At 29.7% G+C, this 16,577-nt stretch overlaps 1 protein-coding gene across 1 annotated transcript; it reads right to left on the bottom strand.

Moving 5' to 3' along the window:
- Window positions 1–3,561: 3,561 nt before the first annotated feature.
- On the bottom strand, window positions 3,562–9,894 carry LOC108772992 (uncharacterized). Its single transcript, XM_018538681.1, has 7 exons — window positions 9,751–9,894; window positions 9,063–9,179; window positions 8,781–8,902; window positions 4,242–4,332; window positions 3,893–4,029; window positions 3,677–3,809; window positions 3,562–3,609 (listed from the first exon to the last, which is right to left on the bottom strand). Exons 1-7 carry the CDS (start codon window positions 9,892–9,894, stop codon window positions 3,562–3,564), a joined length of 792 nt encoding a protein of 263 aa, XP_018394183.1.
- Window positions 9,895–16,577: the final 6,683 nt, after the last annotated feature.

Raw genomic sequence — 16,577 nt, 5'->3', positions numbered from 1 at the left:
TGTTCCCGGACCATAACAATGAAAAAAAAGACAGACCTCTCCACGAATATTACGTTATATTTTATCTTTCAAAGTAGTTTTTCATGACATCAATACGTTTCATACATCTTTGTCGTTATACGGCGTCAACAAATTTTTATTGATTCCATATTTGGAGTGCTGTTTAGGGAACTCGTCACATTCTTCTGATGAATATACTCTAAGGCTTGGAAAAACAAACAATGGGCTACTAAACAGCTGTGAGCATCGTAAAGTATAACATGAAGGTTTGCAGAACCTTCAAAATAAGAGCATTATGTTTTGTTAGAGAAATACTATAACAAGCACACGATAATTCTGCGCTTATTGCCACAGTAAAACTTTTCAGATAGAAAACATAGATATCTTGCCGGCCCTTAAGAAACTCGAGTGTGTCTTCTTCATCACCACCATGATTAGCTTCTGTAATTACATATGACATGCCAGTATCGATAACGCGTGATTTTGGCTTGATATTAAATTGAATTTCATCAGTTAAGGATTTGAATCTGCTTGTTTTAGAAATATCGCTCTAACGACGTTATTACCATATATATATATATATATATATATATATATATGTGTATATTATACTTTAGATACACACACAAATATAATTAAGTTTATTAAAAATTTGTTATTTTGCTCAATAACTTCTTAAATAATATATTTTCTTTAAAATCGAACGAAAAGTGAACGTATTTCAATACTTGAAATGAATACGACTGTTTCTTACCCATTTCTACATTTTTGCTTATTTCTTATATAATTTGTGTGTAACTGCCGTGAAAATTTAATAGTATATATAAGTAACTCATTTATAATTAATTCGTTATATACATAATGTAAATATTATATCTACTGCGCGATTTCTATTACTATAATATAATATTACTAAAATATAATTGTGGTTGCATACTGTCCGAATTATATATTGACTGTTGATCATTGGAAGGATGCAAGTACGGTAAAATACGACATTGAAGACTGCATAATCTTTAAAATAAGAGAGTCAGTATATTCTTAAGAGAAACTTCGATGGAACGCGTAACAACATATGGTTCATAAATAATCTTTACCGTGGTGAAGCTCTTCAAGGAGAAGACATAAATCTTGCCGGCGCTTAAAAAACAGGGTTCCATGCATCTTCGCATCATGTGTAGAAGCAGTCTTTGTGATTCCACAGGTATTTCGTACCAGAAGGAATTGTATCTGGAACAACTTTGTATCTCAGTCATCAAAAAGAAATTTTTGATTTCACAAATGTAAATGTTTAAAATCGTACATTTTGTCTTGCAACTGCAAGCTGTGATTAATCAATCTCTGACCTTGCAGACTGAAGCAGAACGTTTGTAATACTTGAGTAAAGATATATATCATGTACTTCATCGTTTCCGCAATTTTATCAATCTGTAACGCAACCTTAAACGCGACAAATACGATACTTCAATCTCTTGATTTAGAAATTGTACAACAAGGATTTTGTTTTATAGCATGTGGTAAATGATTTTCGATAATATCCGAATTATTATAAAGTTCCATTGCTTTAAGTATTTTCAAAAATGACCCAAGAGCACAATTTTTTTATTTTTCACCTGATTTTTCTCGAAAGTGTGTGAGAGACATGCGTTTTTCTAAATATAGTTTTATAATTAATGGGAAAAGCTTATCAGAATTAGACATCAAGAAACATGAAAAAAAAAATATTGCATAGTGCTGTTAACCGTATGACTATATAATTAATGCAACGTTAATGACAAGTAACGTCGCACGAAATATTCAAATACTCATTTGAATCAAACAGACATACTTGTAGCAGAGTAATGCTCAGTGTTACAACATATATCAACATTTGTACTGCGAAAGCAGTGCAAAATATGTCTTCAAGAATCTTCGCGAATCTGTTCAATGAAAACAAACTTTATGGTATCTATATCGATATACCTTCTTATATTCTTTTATATGTTTAGTATATGTCCTATTTAATACAATATTGTGCATTTACTGTAAAGCTCGCCAATGTGCATGAACGGATTTCGTAATTTTTTGATCGTAGATCTTCCGATCATCTGCATCTGGACGATCATTCGCATTGTCACGATCATTATGTGATAAAGTTTCAAGACGAAATCTGTAAACATTTAAGCGACAATTCCGCTCTCCCGATAATAATTTAAATGTCACGCTTAACAGAAGACGAACGTGAAAGGAATCTTATTAACGGACAGAGCAATTTCTTCCGCGTAGTATATATCGATTGGAATATTCAAGGAAATAAGAATTTCTCTACCAAGCTGTATGCACTTAGTTGCGTGTACTCAGTTGCTAGATGTAAATATATATCTGTCAGATGTACAAGTAGTTTCCTGTACAATGTTATTCTATGTTCAGTATCGCTACAAGGGTCGGTAGTAAATAAGTTCTATTTTTTAAGTCTTTTTATATAGTATAATACATTAGTATATATACTGTATAAAATTATAGTTTGTTACTAAAATTTGAAACTAGATGGAAACATTTGATAGCAATAAAGAAACACAGACCTGTGTGTTGTCCGAATATTATATTATATTTTATCTTTCAAATCCTTCATAACATTGACACACTTCACACAATTTTGATATAGTATATAAATGGTCTAAACATTTTTTTAATTCCGTACTTGGCATGTATTTAGAGCACTCGTCACATTTCTCTGAACGTCTTCAAAGTCTTAAAAATATTTAATTTTTATGATGATTTTGAGCCTTCGGAACAGTATAAAATCGAAAAAAGATCCGACGATTAAAATAAATGGCTAATTTAATAATCTCAACAATTTTTTTATTGTTAGTTAAGTAATTGCATAACAAGGAAGGGATTATTAAGATTGTCTACTTATCTTATAATCATATCTGGCTTTTTCGGATTTAATGCTGTTCTCAGAAGTATAATAAAAAGTAAACATTTTTTAAATGACGAGAACATTCAGAGGAAGTAATGTTCTGAATAGCATTTCAATTACGGACTTTAAAAAGTTTTATACATATACTAAAGATATTCATTGATATGATGGACTACTTTTTGAAAGATAAAATATAACAATTTAATATCTATTGTAAAACATGTCTTTTCTATCGCTGTAGTTTAAGGTTTGTAAACTCTAAGATCATATACAACTTTGTTAAAAAATATTAGACATTTTATTAACCATTATTCAAAATTTTAGCTAAAGAATCTATTTATATGGCATCTTGTAAATCGGTAATAACTATTAAATAGTAATGCAGGTAAAGAATCCAAATAAATGAAAAAAATATAAATGCTTAGAATATTTTTGGCCAAGCTGTATATATGTATATTTATGGTATTCTTTATTCACATTAAATAAATATATATAAGATACACTTAACAAGAGCTAATTTTGAGTATAATTTTAATAAAGAATTGATAAACTATAGAATTAAAAGTGTATAATTGTAATAGGACAATTAAAGACACATGGTATTGTTTTCTCGACGAGTGCCACCATGTAATATCGTCGGATGCACAAACAATGGGTTATTAAATGGATGCAAGCACCGTGAAGTATGACATCGAAGTTTGTAGAACCTTCATCAAAATAAGAGCATTCTCGTTAAAGTGCATAACAAACACACGATAATTTGGCGTGTATTACCATAGTAAAGCTCTCTAGGGATAAAATGTAGATCTTGCCGGCGCTCAAGAAACTTGGTCGTACACTTTTCATCATCACCATCACGATTAGTTTTTGCGATTTCATGGATACTTCGTACCAGGTGCTGCTGTATCTGTCACGTTTCGAAAAAGTTTTGAATGCAAAATATCATAAAAATTCTATTTTCTTTTTTTTTAAGTATTTCAAATCACTTACATCTTATCGCACATCTGAATACTGTGATCTATTAGCTTCTGTCCTTCGAAACTGAGACAGAATAGATGGAACAGTTGAGCGATAACGTACAACACGTATTTTATTGATATTAAAATATCGCCTTCCTGCTGCGTAAACTTTAATAAGAGAAAACATATTTTAAATAACTTTTATACTTTCTAAATTTTTTAGGATGGAATCTTATTCCACAAAGTGAAGGTCAAATCAGTTTTAAGAAACAATGGTTTAATTTTGAATCTTTAAGAATGAGATTTTACTCTTCAGAGTGAGATTCAATCTGAGAATTTTAAAAAGTATGGAAGCAATTTTATTATAAATAAATACGTACTTGCAGCAAAGTAACACTTAATCCTATCGTTACTACAATTATTTGCGCTGCGAAAGGTATAGTGAAGATATGTTCAATAAGTTCTACAAACCTGTAGTAAACGAGTAAAGTAAACGAAAAAGGAGTCTTCGCAAAAATCATTTTATTTTTAAATAAAATATATATTTTGTATTTTTTTCATATGTGACGTTAATACACTTACTTTAAAGCATCTCGATGTTTGTGTACAAAGAATGCAATTTTTTCGCGATAATTATCATTAGAATTGTTCGTAATCTTCATTGTTTCGTCACTTTTATTAAATAGATTTTCAAAATAGTATCTGTAAACAGTTTGTACAATTCCTTTCTCTCTCTTCGTCTCTTTTGATTTTATTGACATTCCGGATAAATTGTAAAAGTATTTTAATACTAGATTGTGGTGCAAAGGAATTGAATCATATTTGTCAAATAAAGTCGAAAGTAAAATTTCAATAAAAATTGCCGCAGATTTTAGTACATTCTTTTTTTAATCTATAGACAAATATTTTAATTCCTCTCTTTTTTCAAAGAACTTTAATTTTATTACTTTATACATAAAATACAAACACAAAATAAATATTTGAATATATTCAGGTATCGAATTATTTTAAATAATTTTTTTCACATCAAGTCGAATCTTCTTACCCAACCAAAGTAAATATGCTGCAAACGTGCTCGACGAAAGTTACAAATATACAATCATGGGCGATTATTCCGGCCACAGTGATTTCCCAAGCAATGATTGAGTGCCAGAAGATGTTAAAGAAATATTCCCGAAGTTCTACGAAATAGTATCCTGGGTACGGGGGTGTTATGGGACGGGATTCATTAAGGGGCCACACAGTGTCGAGTACGAGTGGCACAAAAGACAATGACATAAACGCAGCTACTGTCGACATACAATATACTGCAATGCACAAAGTAGAGATCATGCTTTTTGAACGTATATTGAAGATATACGTAAAAAAGAGATCACTAGTACAAAGCAATTTGAGAAAAAAAACACATAACTTTTGGAAATAAAACAATATAGAGCATCCTTCTCATCGGTTCTCACCCGCATATACCAGACAAAATCGTCTACTGTTCTGTGCGTATATTTTCAAAATCTTGTATTCTTCGGGAGTTTTCAATTCCTTCCAATCAAGGAATATGTGTTGAGTAAGGCTTTCAATCTGACAAAGCATATTATCCATTTTAAATAAAATAGCGTTTATAGAAGTATAATAAACGTATATAAAAATTAAGAAAATATTGCACTTTTTTTTTCTTAAACCGATACTTCAAAAATCGAACATATCGAAATACTTATAATTGCTTAATTATAGATTATACCGTGCGAATATTTAATTGCAACGTGTACACCTTTAGCAAAGAGGAACATGTCAGCAGATACGATGTCATCGCCTCAAAAATACAATGCACATTTGTTTTGCACATAAATTGATAAGCAAACTAAAATCATTGTCGTTTATCATTCTTACGATGGATACTTTTTTCGAGCATTACATCAATTTACCTGCGGAACGAGTACAGTCAGTATGACTATAGTCATTACAGCAACGCGAAATATCCTTGCTCTCGGTTTCAGATACGGCCACGTACCTGTGAGCGATAATATTTTATAGACAATATTATAATGATGTCTCCAGGTCTCCATAATTCTTAAAAGAAAAAAAAAAAAAAAACGATATCACGTTTTCGACAGCTAATTTCGAACTTTCGTACGACTGATCGCTCACCCTCTGATGTCAGATACCAATTAAAATGATATCCCCTTGCGACAAAACTGCTATACATAGTCGATTCTCACGATATAACTTCGTTGCATGTCATGTCAATCAACAACTGGACATAGAATTTATGGGAACAGGTGGTATTTGATTCTTTAACATTAACTATAATGTAGCCCCTCAATAACGAGCTCGTTTTGCAAGTTCCCTCCAGGTAGGACGTATCGATGAGAATGAAATAATGCGATGAAATGAGCATTCTCTATTGACAGAGTCCCTTGTAAGTGTCGTAAGTGTTCGAGGTCTCCGGAAGAGATCGGAAGGGAAAGCTTTTTGGTCGCTTAGTAATATCGATATCAAAATAAAATTTTATTACTTCTGCTTCGTTACATAATAGCAAGTATAATCATTATTTTTTCAATTATTTACTCCACATTATTTTACTCGCTGTATCATTTGTAATATTACACTCCTGTGGAACATTTCAGGGATATTTTACTACATACTGCCATAATCGCTGGATATCGATCATGACACGTCAAACGACGATAGTAACGTAAAGTATGACATCGAACTTTGCACGACCTAAATGAAAATAAGGTTTTATATTTCTTTCTGATTTGCATTTTTATATTTGTATAGCGTTTGTCATGTTAATTTTACCGTCGTGAAATTTTCTAGAGAAAACACATACATCTTGCCAGCGGACAAGACACTAGCCTCGATACTTTTTCTCATCACAAACATAAGCAGTCTTTGTTCCTGCATGGGTATAGTATACCACGAACCATGATATCTATAAAATTAGCATTATACATACAAAATAAACACAATAGAAAAGTTCATTGATTACAAACAAGTGATTAAATTCTTGTAAAAGTGTTCACAAAAAATATGTCCTTTATGTCGATCAATTTATTTTCCACACTTAATACTGTCTCTTACATTTTCTCGCGAGTTTCGAGACTATGATCTATCACTTTTTGTCCTTGGAAGCTGAAGCAAAACAAGTGAAACAATTGACCAAAAATGAAAAGGAAGTACCTCATCGCTTCCGCTAAATCTTGCAGTTGTATCGAAAGCTTTAACGTGAGAAAATAAAGTCTTGTTTTAATCCTTTGTCATATTATAGAATTCTCGTATTTGCTATCTATTATTGTTAAGTCACTCACTTGTACTAAAGTAATACTCAAACCAATTGTAACAAACAGAAGTTGCACAGCAAACGATATCGTAAAAGTATTCTCAAGAAATTGAGCGAATCTATGATAAGGATATAATAATGATGGCTAAATATATCTAAATAAAAATCAAACAAAAGTAAATATATCTAAATAAAAATCAAACAAAAGCATCGCAACTTATCGTGACCCAGTGAGAAATGACAATGGAATGGACATCGAATCGATATCAATTCGACGTCGAAATCATTAAATCGACGTCGAATTGACATCGATTCGATGTCCATTCCATTGTTATTTCTCACTGGGGATTTAGCAAAGATCATTTATTAATTAACGTCGATCGGCTGCGTTCAGCAGAAAAATTGTAGCTTTGCGAATGATATAACATTTTTTAATATGATTGATTTATACATTTAGTTTCAGAAAGAAATTAAAAGCAAGATCAATCATATTAATGAATTTTGCAACGAATAGTTGCAAAGCTGCTTCTGTTGAATGCAGTCAATGAGAGGAGTATACACATGTGCTATGATCGTTACACACTCACTGCAAAGCCTTTCGATGAGCGTAAATCGATATCACAATATTTTTGTGATACATAGAATCTGAATAATTCATCATATTTTTTTCCATAGTTTTACGTTTATGTGACACGTGCTCAAATCTGAATCTGTAAGTTTTTACGCAAAACATTGTTATAAGAGTTTTTGCAAATTAATTTTTGTCTCGATCTTCCAAGCGAATACAAGAGCTAAAAACTATCATTATATGTTATATTTACTTTTAGATACAGAGAATTTTATTTGTTTTCTAATTATAAGAGAAATGTGATCTCGCTTTCAGTAAAAATAATCATTACCCAACGACAGCGAAAAGACCGCAGATGTGTTCGACGTAAACAAAAAACATGCTATCGTGGGCGACTATTCCGGTCATACATATACTACAGGCAAGTAACATATGGAGAAAAATATAGTAGAAATATTTATTTTCATCAACAAAATAGTACGCCGGATATGGTAGCATTATAGGGCGGGAAGTATTCAATGGTAATACTACATCCAAGACACGTGGCACGAGAGAGGTTGTTGTAAATATAATGGTAGACACGTAAACAAATGCTGCAACAAGGACAAAATTTGTAAAAACGAATGTCTATTAAAATTACTTTTTAATTAAAAATTTTGTCGCCAAAATGTTTTATTTTTATAAGAGCTTCTATATTTCTTCGTCAGAATTTTTCTCTCTTAAAATTCTTATTTAATCTTATGTGTTTAATTTTTTTTTATTAAATATTTGACAGAAAAGTTTGACAGAATGTCTTTATTTTTCTTAACAAAATAAAATTGTATTACTAAGTTTTTTTTCTCAATTTGGAGATTTTCTGTAGAAAAAAGTTTCTTTCTTGTACAACTTTTCTTAAAAAATTTAATGTAAGTTAAATTTTATTAATATCTTTCCTGCAACTGGTTTAAAAAATATTTCTTGACTTTTATTTAATTATAAACAATATTTTTAAAAACGTATAATTTTATTTTAATTTTTTAATTACACAAGAAAGTAAATTTCGTAGATTGATTCTCAACTAAAATTAGCTATTACTTACAGCCATATATCAGCGAGTACCATCTGCCTTTCTCGGCATACTTTCTCATAATATCGTGTTCTTCTTTAGTTTCGAGCATATCCCAGTCTACGAATAAGTGATCTGTGAGGTCTTTAATCTAAAAACATCAGCGATATATGTTCGATATTTTGAATATAATATTCTAAATTTAAAAAAATTATAACAATGTCGTTAATAATAGTATCTAAGGTATTACAACGTAGCTATTTTGTTGTAGCTTCACAAGTAGAATACCAATGATATTTAATAAAACGTACTTTTTGACTGTTAAAATGGTATGTTAAAATTTTTACTAAAATTATTACTCCTAGCATATATGGAGGTAAAGTTTCGTAGATACACTGCGCGCTTTTGCACACGCCAAATCTTGCCCCCTGAAAACAAATTCAAGTGAAGAAAAAACAAAGTTATTTTATACAGAATTATTATAATACTTCAATTATGTACTTATTGCAATCATTTTGTTAATTGTAACTTTAAAAGTGAGAAAAATGCATAAAGAAAATTCTTGCAAATTTTATTAAAATGTGAGTACTTTGTAATCAAACAATATTATCAACAGAATAGATTACAAGTAGTAAAGTATATTGAAAACCTCCCTAGTATTCCGATAATCAATAAAAAATGTTGAAAATAATTATGCCTCTAGAAAATAAAACAAGCATATAACAGCAGTCGAATTGAAATAATTCTAACCTAGATTTAACTCTACTCTGAGATAGAAATTTTCGTTGTATTTTACAATTGTATTTATCCAATGAAAATATTGTTTTCTTGGAAAATATTTCTATTTTAATATATTTTGCAAAAATTTTTATTATGTGTTTATTTCTGACGTTACTAATCTAAAGATTTATGATGAGCGATTTGGAATTTTAACAAATGCAAAATTCTAACGAACATTTTTGCTTTCCTAAAAGTATTTTTATCAACAATTAATAGTACCTGTGGAATGAGTGAAGTGGTTGCAAGTATCATTATAAATGTAAAGTAAATAAGTTTCTCTTTCGGCTTCTGATAAGGCCACTGGCCAACTAACATGAGGTACCTTTTACTGATATCGTAATAGTAACTCCTCCTGGTTCTCATACTTCATAAATGGTCCTCTCGGCACTACAACGTCGTTTGAATTTTAAAACTTCTCTCGGGAAGTATTTTTCTGCAATAAGGATCGGTTATAAGTAAATTAATATTTCAGATCCTCTTCGCGTCACGCATGTTCTCTTCCCATTGTAAGGGGGTACGATTTTAAAACGATCACGTGGGTCTTCTTAACTGACAGGCACTTTCGCTAAGTATATGTTTCATGTAAATATAACAGGTATTAATAGTAGGTGCAAGTGAACAGCTGACCCTTTCAGAAATATGGTTGAAATTACGAGTGTACACGAGACTGGAACATACAATAGACATTTGAAATCACATTGAATTGTATCAAATAGTTTCCTTTCAGACGATACATGTATTTACCTGCGGAACTATACTTGCCAGGACAACGCAAAATGTCTTTATTTTCAGTTTGCGATACAGTCACGTATCGGTAAGCGATGATACTATAGACGATGCTATAACGATTGCTGTCGGTCTCCATAACACTTAATAATTATAGAACCAGTGTAGTACCTTCGATAAGAATGCAAAGACAACTAATATTTCATACTTTTTTATTTTAGAATTAGTGTTTATCTCTCTTTCCTTGGATACAAAATATAAGTAAAAAAAAAACCTTTTTGGAAAGTAATATAGACAAAAATAACTCTTGTCATACAACTTTGTGGATATCGCGCAACATTTTTCCATCCAACTAATGGATTTTATATATATGGACATAGGTCCATAATATAATATATGTTCCTTTGACAATATAAGGTATAGCTCCATTAATAAACGGCTTGTTTTTCAAGTTCCCGTCGGAAAGCACGTATCGATAAAAATAAAATGGTATTACAAAATGAGTACTTTCCATTGGATAGCTTTTGCATATTTCTGTGTAAATCGTAAATATTCTAAGCTTTCGAGGAAGATCGATAGGGAAAACTTTCTGGTTATTCCGGAATTACCGATAGAGAAATAAAATTGTATTACTTTTATTTTATTAAATAATAACAAATATAAACTTTATTTTATTCATTGTACAATTTGTAATATTATATTCCCGTGGAATACTTCAAGGATATTTTACTACATACATGCTGTCATATAATCATCGGGTATCGATCATGACATGTCAAAGGATGACAATAACGTGAAGTATGACACCGAACTTTGCACGACCTAAATGAAAATAAGATTGTGTATATCTTTTTGATTTGCATATTTTTTACGACGCTTTTTATTCGTTATATTCGTTGTTTTACCGCTGTAAAATTTTCTAGAGAAAATGTGTATATCTTTCCGGCGGTTAGAACACTAGCGTCGATACTTTTTCTCATCACAAACAAGAGCAGTTTTTGTTCCTTCGCCGGTATTGTAAACCACGAACCTCGAAATCTATAAAATTGTACTACCATTATTACTATTATATACATACACACAAAATAAGAAATAAGAATATAATTCATATATCGACTTCAAGAAAAGATTAAATTTTTCTAAATATTTTTTTATGATTGATAATAATCACACAAACAGTTAATTCATTTATTATTTGAACTGGGAATAGTCACCTACTTTTTAAGTAAATAATTATAGTTTTTTTATATTTTAATAAAAACTATCATTATTAACTATATATTGTATATTACTGATTATTTTCTATTTAGTAATTGAAACGATTATAAATATGAATACGTAATCAACATTCTAAAAATATAAATAGAAAAAAAACAAATATTAAACAGTAAGTACGTTAAATAGCTTATTATGAATTTATTTCTAAAAATGAAGTTAATTTTAATTAATAAAACTATTTTTTGTTGCAGATTTTCATAGGAATTTCATATTTAAAGATTCGTGAAGAATAGACGACACTATAAAAGATGTTATAAATATGTTAAATAATATCTTTAAAAGCCAACAAATCATAATTTTTTATCATAGAGTATAAAAATACTCCACGTAAGTATCTTTAAGTTAATATTGTCTCTTACATCTTGTCACAAGTTTCGAGGCTATGACTTATCAGCTTTTGTCCTTCAAAGCTTAAGCATAACAAGTGAAACAATTGAGCAATAATGAAGACGAAATATCTCATTGCTTCCGCTAAGTCGTGCAATTGCATCGACAGCTTGAATACAATATAAAATCTTGTTTTAATGTTTTACTACATTACAGAATTCAGGTATTTGTATATGTTGTATACGTACTCACTTGTACTAAGGTAATGCTCAAGCCAATTGTAATGATTAGGAGTTGCACAGCGAACCATATCGAAAAGGTATCTTCGAGAAGTCTTGCAAATCTAAAGTAAAAATACGATACTAATGACAACTAAAAGGCTGCGTTCCGAAATATAGCGTCATTCTATGTTTATAATTCATTGGAAAATAAGAAAATGCGTAAAATAAGGATAAATGTGCTATAATATTATATTATTACATACTCACTGTAAAGCTTTTCGATGAGCGTGAATCGAAAAAACAACGTTTCTGTGATACTCGGCATCCTGCAGACAATCGAGCAGACTTTTTTCCATATTACTACGTTTATGTGACACATGCTCAAATCTAAATCTGCAAATATTCCCGCCGCAAAACATTATTAGACAGCTTTTAAGAATTACCTTCTGCTTTCTTCCAAGTGAACGTACAAAAGCTAGAACTATTATTACGTTATATTTACTTCTCTCGGTACAGAGAATTCTATTTATCTCCTAATTAGAAGAGACGTGATCTTCCTTTCGGTATAAACAATCATTACCCAACGACGGCGAAAAGGCCACAGATGTGTTCGACGTAAACAAAAAACATGCTATCGTGCGCGATTAATCCAGTCATACACACGCTGCTGGTAACTAACATATGGAGAAAAATATAGTAGAAATACTGATTTTCGTCAACGAAATAGTATGCTGGATACGCTAACATTATAGGACGGGAAGTATTCAATGGAAATACAATATCCAAAACGCGTGGCACGAGAGAGGTTGTTGTAAATGAAACGGTAGACACGTAAACATATGCTGCAACAAAGACAATATTTATCAAAATGTTTTTATGTTAAAGAATTATTTTTTTAATTAAAAATTATGGTAAATATTTCAAGAAGGTCAAATAAATATTTGACCTTCTTGAGGGTCAAGGTCAAGGTCAAGGTCACTCGGAAGTCATTTGAGGCTGACTGTGTAATTCGAAATATTTACCAAAATTATTATTTTGAAAATATTTTATTTTTATAAATATGTGTATTCATCAGAACTTTTCCTTCTTAATCAATATCTGTTCGATACATTTATTTTACGTGTATTTCCTTTTTCAAGTAAAATGTTTTACAGAATTTCTCAATATCTTTCATCGTAACAGAATAAAATTGTACATTCAAAGATTTTTAATTCTCACACTAACTACTATAATTTTCTCTAGAAAATAACAGTTATTTTCTGTGCAATAAACGTCTTTGATATAAATGTTTGGTAAAGTTATATTGATATCTTCTTTATAATTTCCTCGTAATATTTTAATTAACTTAATTTTAATTAACTTAATGTTTTTAATTAATTTAAACACTATATCTAAGTGTCAATTTTATATTTATTCTTTAATAGCACAAGAAAATGAATGTTTCTTTCATTTCTTAATTAAAATCAAGTAATTACAATACATACAGCCGTATATAAGCGCGTACCATCTGCCGTTTTGAGCGTACTTTCTCATAATGTTGTGTTCTTCTTTAGTTTCAAGCATATCCCAGTCTACGAATAAGCGATCTGTGAGATCTCTAATCTACAAACATCACCGATATACTTGATACCGCAGATGCAATATTTTCAACAAATATGTAAAATTTTGTCAAAAGGCCTCTTTGCAATAGCTATTCATATCTGTGGCTTAAAATTAGAAATCGACACCATTCATATTAACTGAACGTACTTTTCGACTGTTAAACTGAAACGTGAAAATTTTCACCAGAATCATCACTGTCAGCATATGTGGTGGTAAAGTTTCATAAATACACTGCGCGCTATCACATATGACAAAGTTTGCTATCTGAAAAATGCGATTATATTCATTTGTAATTTTAACTGACAAAGAGATTATTCAAATCGACGCAAAATATTAAAAACTCCTGTTACATTAATTTCTTTCTTTCTTGAAATAGAGATATCGATTAATGTTTTCGTTACCTGTGTGACGAGTGCAGAAGCATCGAGAAAGAGTACAAAAATCAAGAAAGACAAACTCTCTTTCAACTTTTGATAAGGCCACTGGCCGACTAACATCAGATACCACTTACTGATATCGTAATAGTAATCTCTACTATGTTCCATACTTCCCAAAGAAATGATTACAGTGTCATGAATTTCGAGGCTTCTCTTGAGAGTTCTTTTTTTTATGATAAGTGTCGGTTATAAATAAATAAACATTTTAGATGCTCTTCTATACATTCATGTTCTTTCCATGATCCCACAATTACATAACGCAGGCAACAGGCACTTACAATAAGTATACATCTTACAGAAATATAACATAAGTACCAATGATAGGCGTGAGTGGACAGCGTTTGATAGCTGACTTCGAGAAATTCTCTACTATCTGAATTACTAGGGTACGAATACGAATGGAGAGTACGATAAGTATCTTATAACTCCTATTGAATAGTCAATAATCTACTATCCGTAACAGTTTTTCATTGAACGATGATATTATTGCATAAACTTTGGCGAGTGTAGTTTTATTTACACGGAGAAAATTTTATATTTAAAATTACTATAATATGGTAGAAACTGCGGACCATCGTGCAATTATAAGTTTAAATGCTATAACCATTTTTTTTAAACAATAATGTGAAGTAATATTTACACTTTTTCATAGAAACATCACATTTTTATAATATTACAAAATCACACTTGTTGAATAAAAGTTAGTATTTTATAAAGATAAAATATATATATAAATAACTTAGCAAATATTATTTGCGTATCATAGTAAAAATTGTCTCTTTCCATGATTTAAACACTGGATTTAATAAAAATTACTTTATTTATGTGTGATAAAATTAATATTACCATAGTAAAAGTTATGTCGGAATATTATTGTGAGGGTCCATCCGAAACTACAAGACATAGTAAAATGTAATCTAAAATTGTATTAAAACTTAATATAAAATTTTTTCCGTGTATGGAAAAATTTTTATGGAAAAATACTATATGGTGGATTATCAACTTAATTTATTACCGACATTACGTGAGAATGGAAGTACGCAAAGATCGATAATAGACAGTATAGACAGTATATAGACAGTATATAGACATATAGACAGTGTTTTCCGTTATCTGGATAAAACTATCTAGATAATCATTTAGATGAAGAAATATTTTTTATATAGATTTTTAACTTTATATAGATTTTTACTTTATATAGATTATTAAGAATATAGACTATCTTTATCTTATCTTATGTTAGATTTTAAAAAAATGTTATCTTTTTCAATTTATCTAAGATTGTAGAAAAGTATTGTAAGAAATTTCTATGTAAATAATCAATCTCCAGTAACTGTAAGGTAAGTGATAAGGACCTTTTTCGTGATATAAACAAAAAAATTAGGATTAGTTCGACACCAGTCATTCAAAGCAACATTGAAGTACTGTCATATTTAGAAAATAAATCAAAACAATTAGATATTCTGAATTTATATCGATATATTAAACGATTTTTTTTAAATATAACAAGTCATTGTCATCATAAGCGCTAGTAGAACTTTTTTTTAATTGCGGACAACAAATATTAATTCCACGTAGAAATCGTTTATCAGATGATACATTCGAAAAACTGTCATTTTTAAAAAATAAAAACTTATAAAATATATTTATGAAATATTTATAGAAATATAAATATGTTTCACAATTTACACTAGAAATTGGAGGTGAAAGATTGGAATTTTTATAGATACCACAATTTCAATATAATTGACAATAGTTATGTATTTGATCGTAAGCCTACTTTCTCAGGCAGGTTTTTAAACTTTGATTCAAATCATCCTATTTCATAAAAGAAAGGTAAAATTTATTCGTTGGTTGATAGAGCTTTTTTACTCACGGACTCAAATTTTCATACCATTAAAATCTAACTTTTATCATCAGCATTTTACTAGACAATACCTCTACCTTTTATTTTTGACACAATTAACCAGCGATTAAAACACCTGCTAAAAGACAAACATATATTTCAAGTAAATCAAAAAGATAACAATATTGATAAAAAATGACACCTTGGCTTAACGTACCTTACATACCTTCTCATGTGGAACAAGTCAAGCGTTTTAATAACAACGACATCAGGGTATCATTTCACAGTCCCAATAAAATATATCAAAGTACAAAAAAATGTACCTGATAGTTACACAAAAACAAAACCATCTTAAAAATTACGTAGATAAAAATTTTTTTTATTTCATCTTTTATCTAGATTAATGTAAAATTATTAATCTTTACCTTATCTAAAATACTTTTTTGTGACATTTATCTTATCTACATCTAGATAAAAGATGTTAATTATAAATTAAAAAGATTTTAATTACCTCTAAGCGCAACATTGCACATAGATATTGTATAACATATATATAGATGTTTACATTTAATTAAAAATTATTTGGTAAATATCTAGAAAAGGAGAGCC

Source organism: Cyphomyrmex costatus, unplaced genomic scaffold, assembly GCF_001594065.2.
Source record: "Cyphomyrmex costatus isolate MS0001 unplaced genomic scaffold, Ccosl1.0 scaffold196, whole genome shotgun sequence".
Lineage (NCBI taxonomy): Eukaryota > Metazoa > Arthropoda > Insecta > Hymenoptera > Formicidae > Cyphomyrmex > Cyphomyrmex costatus.
Note: the sequence above shows the minus strand (reverse complement) of the source record. Positions and strands in the feature narration are given on the sequence as shown.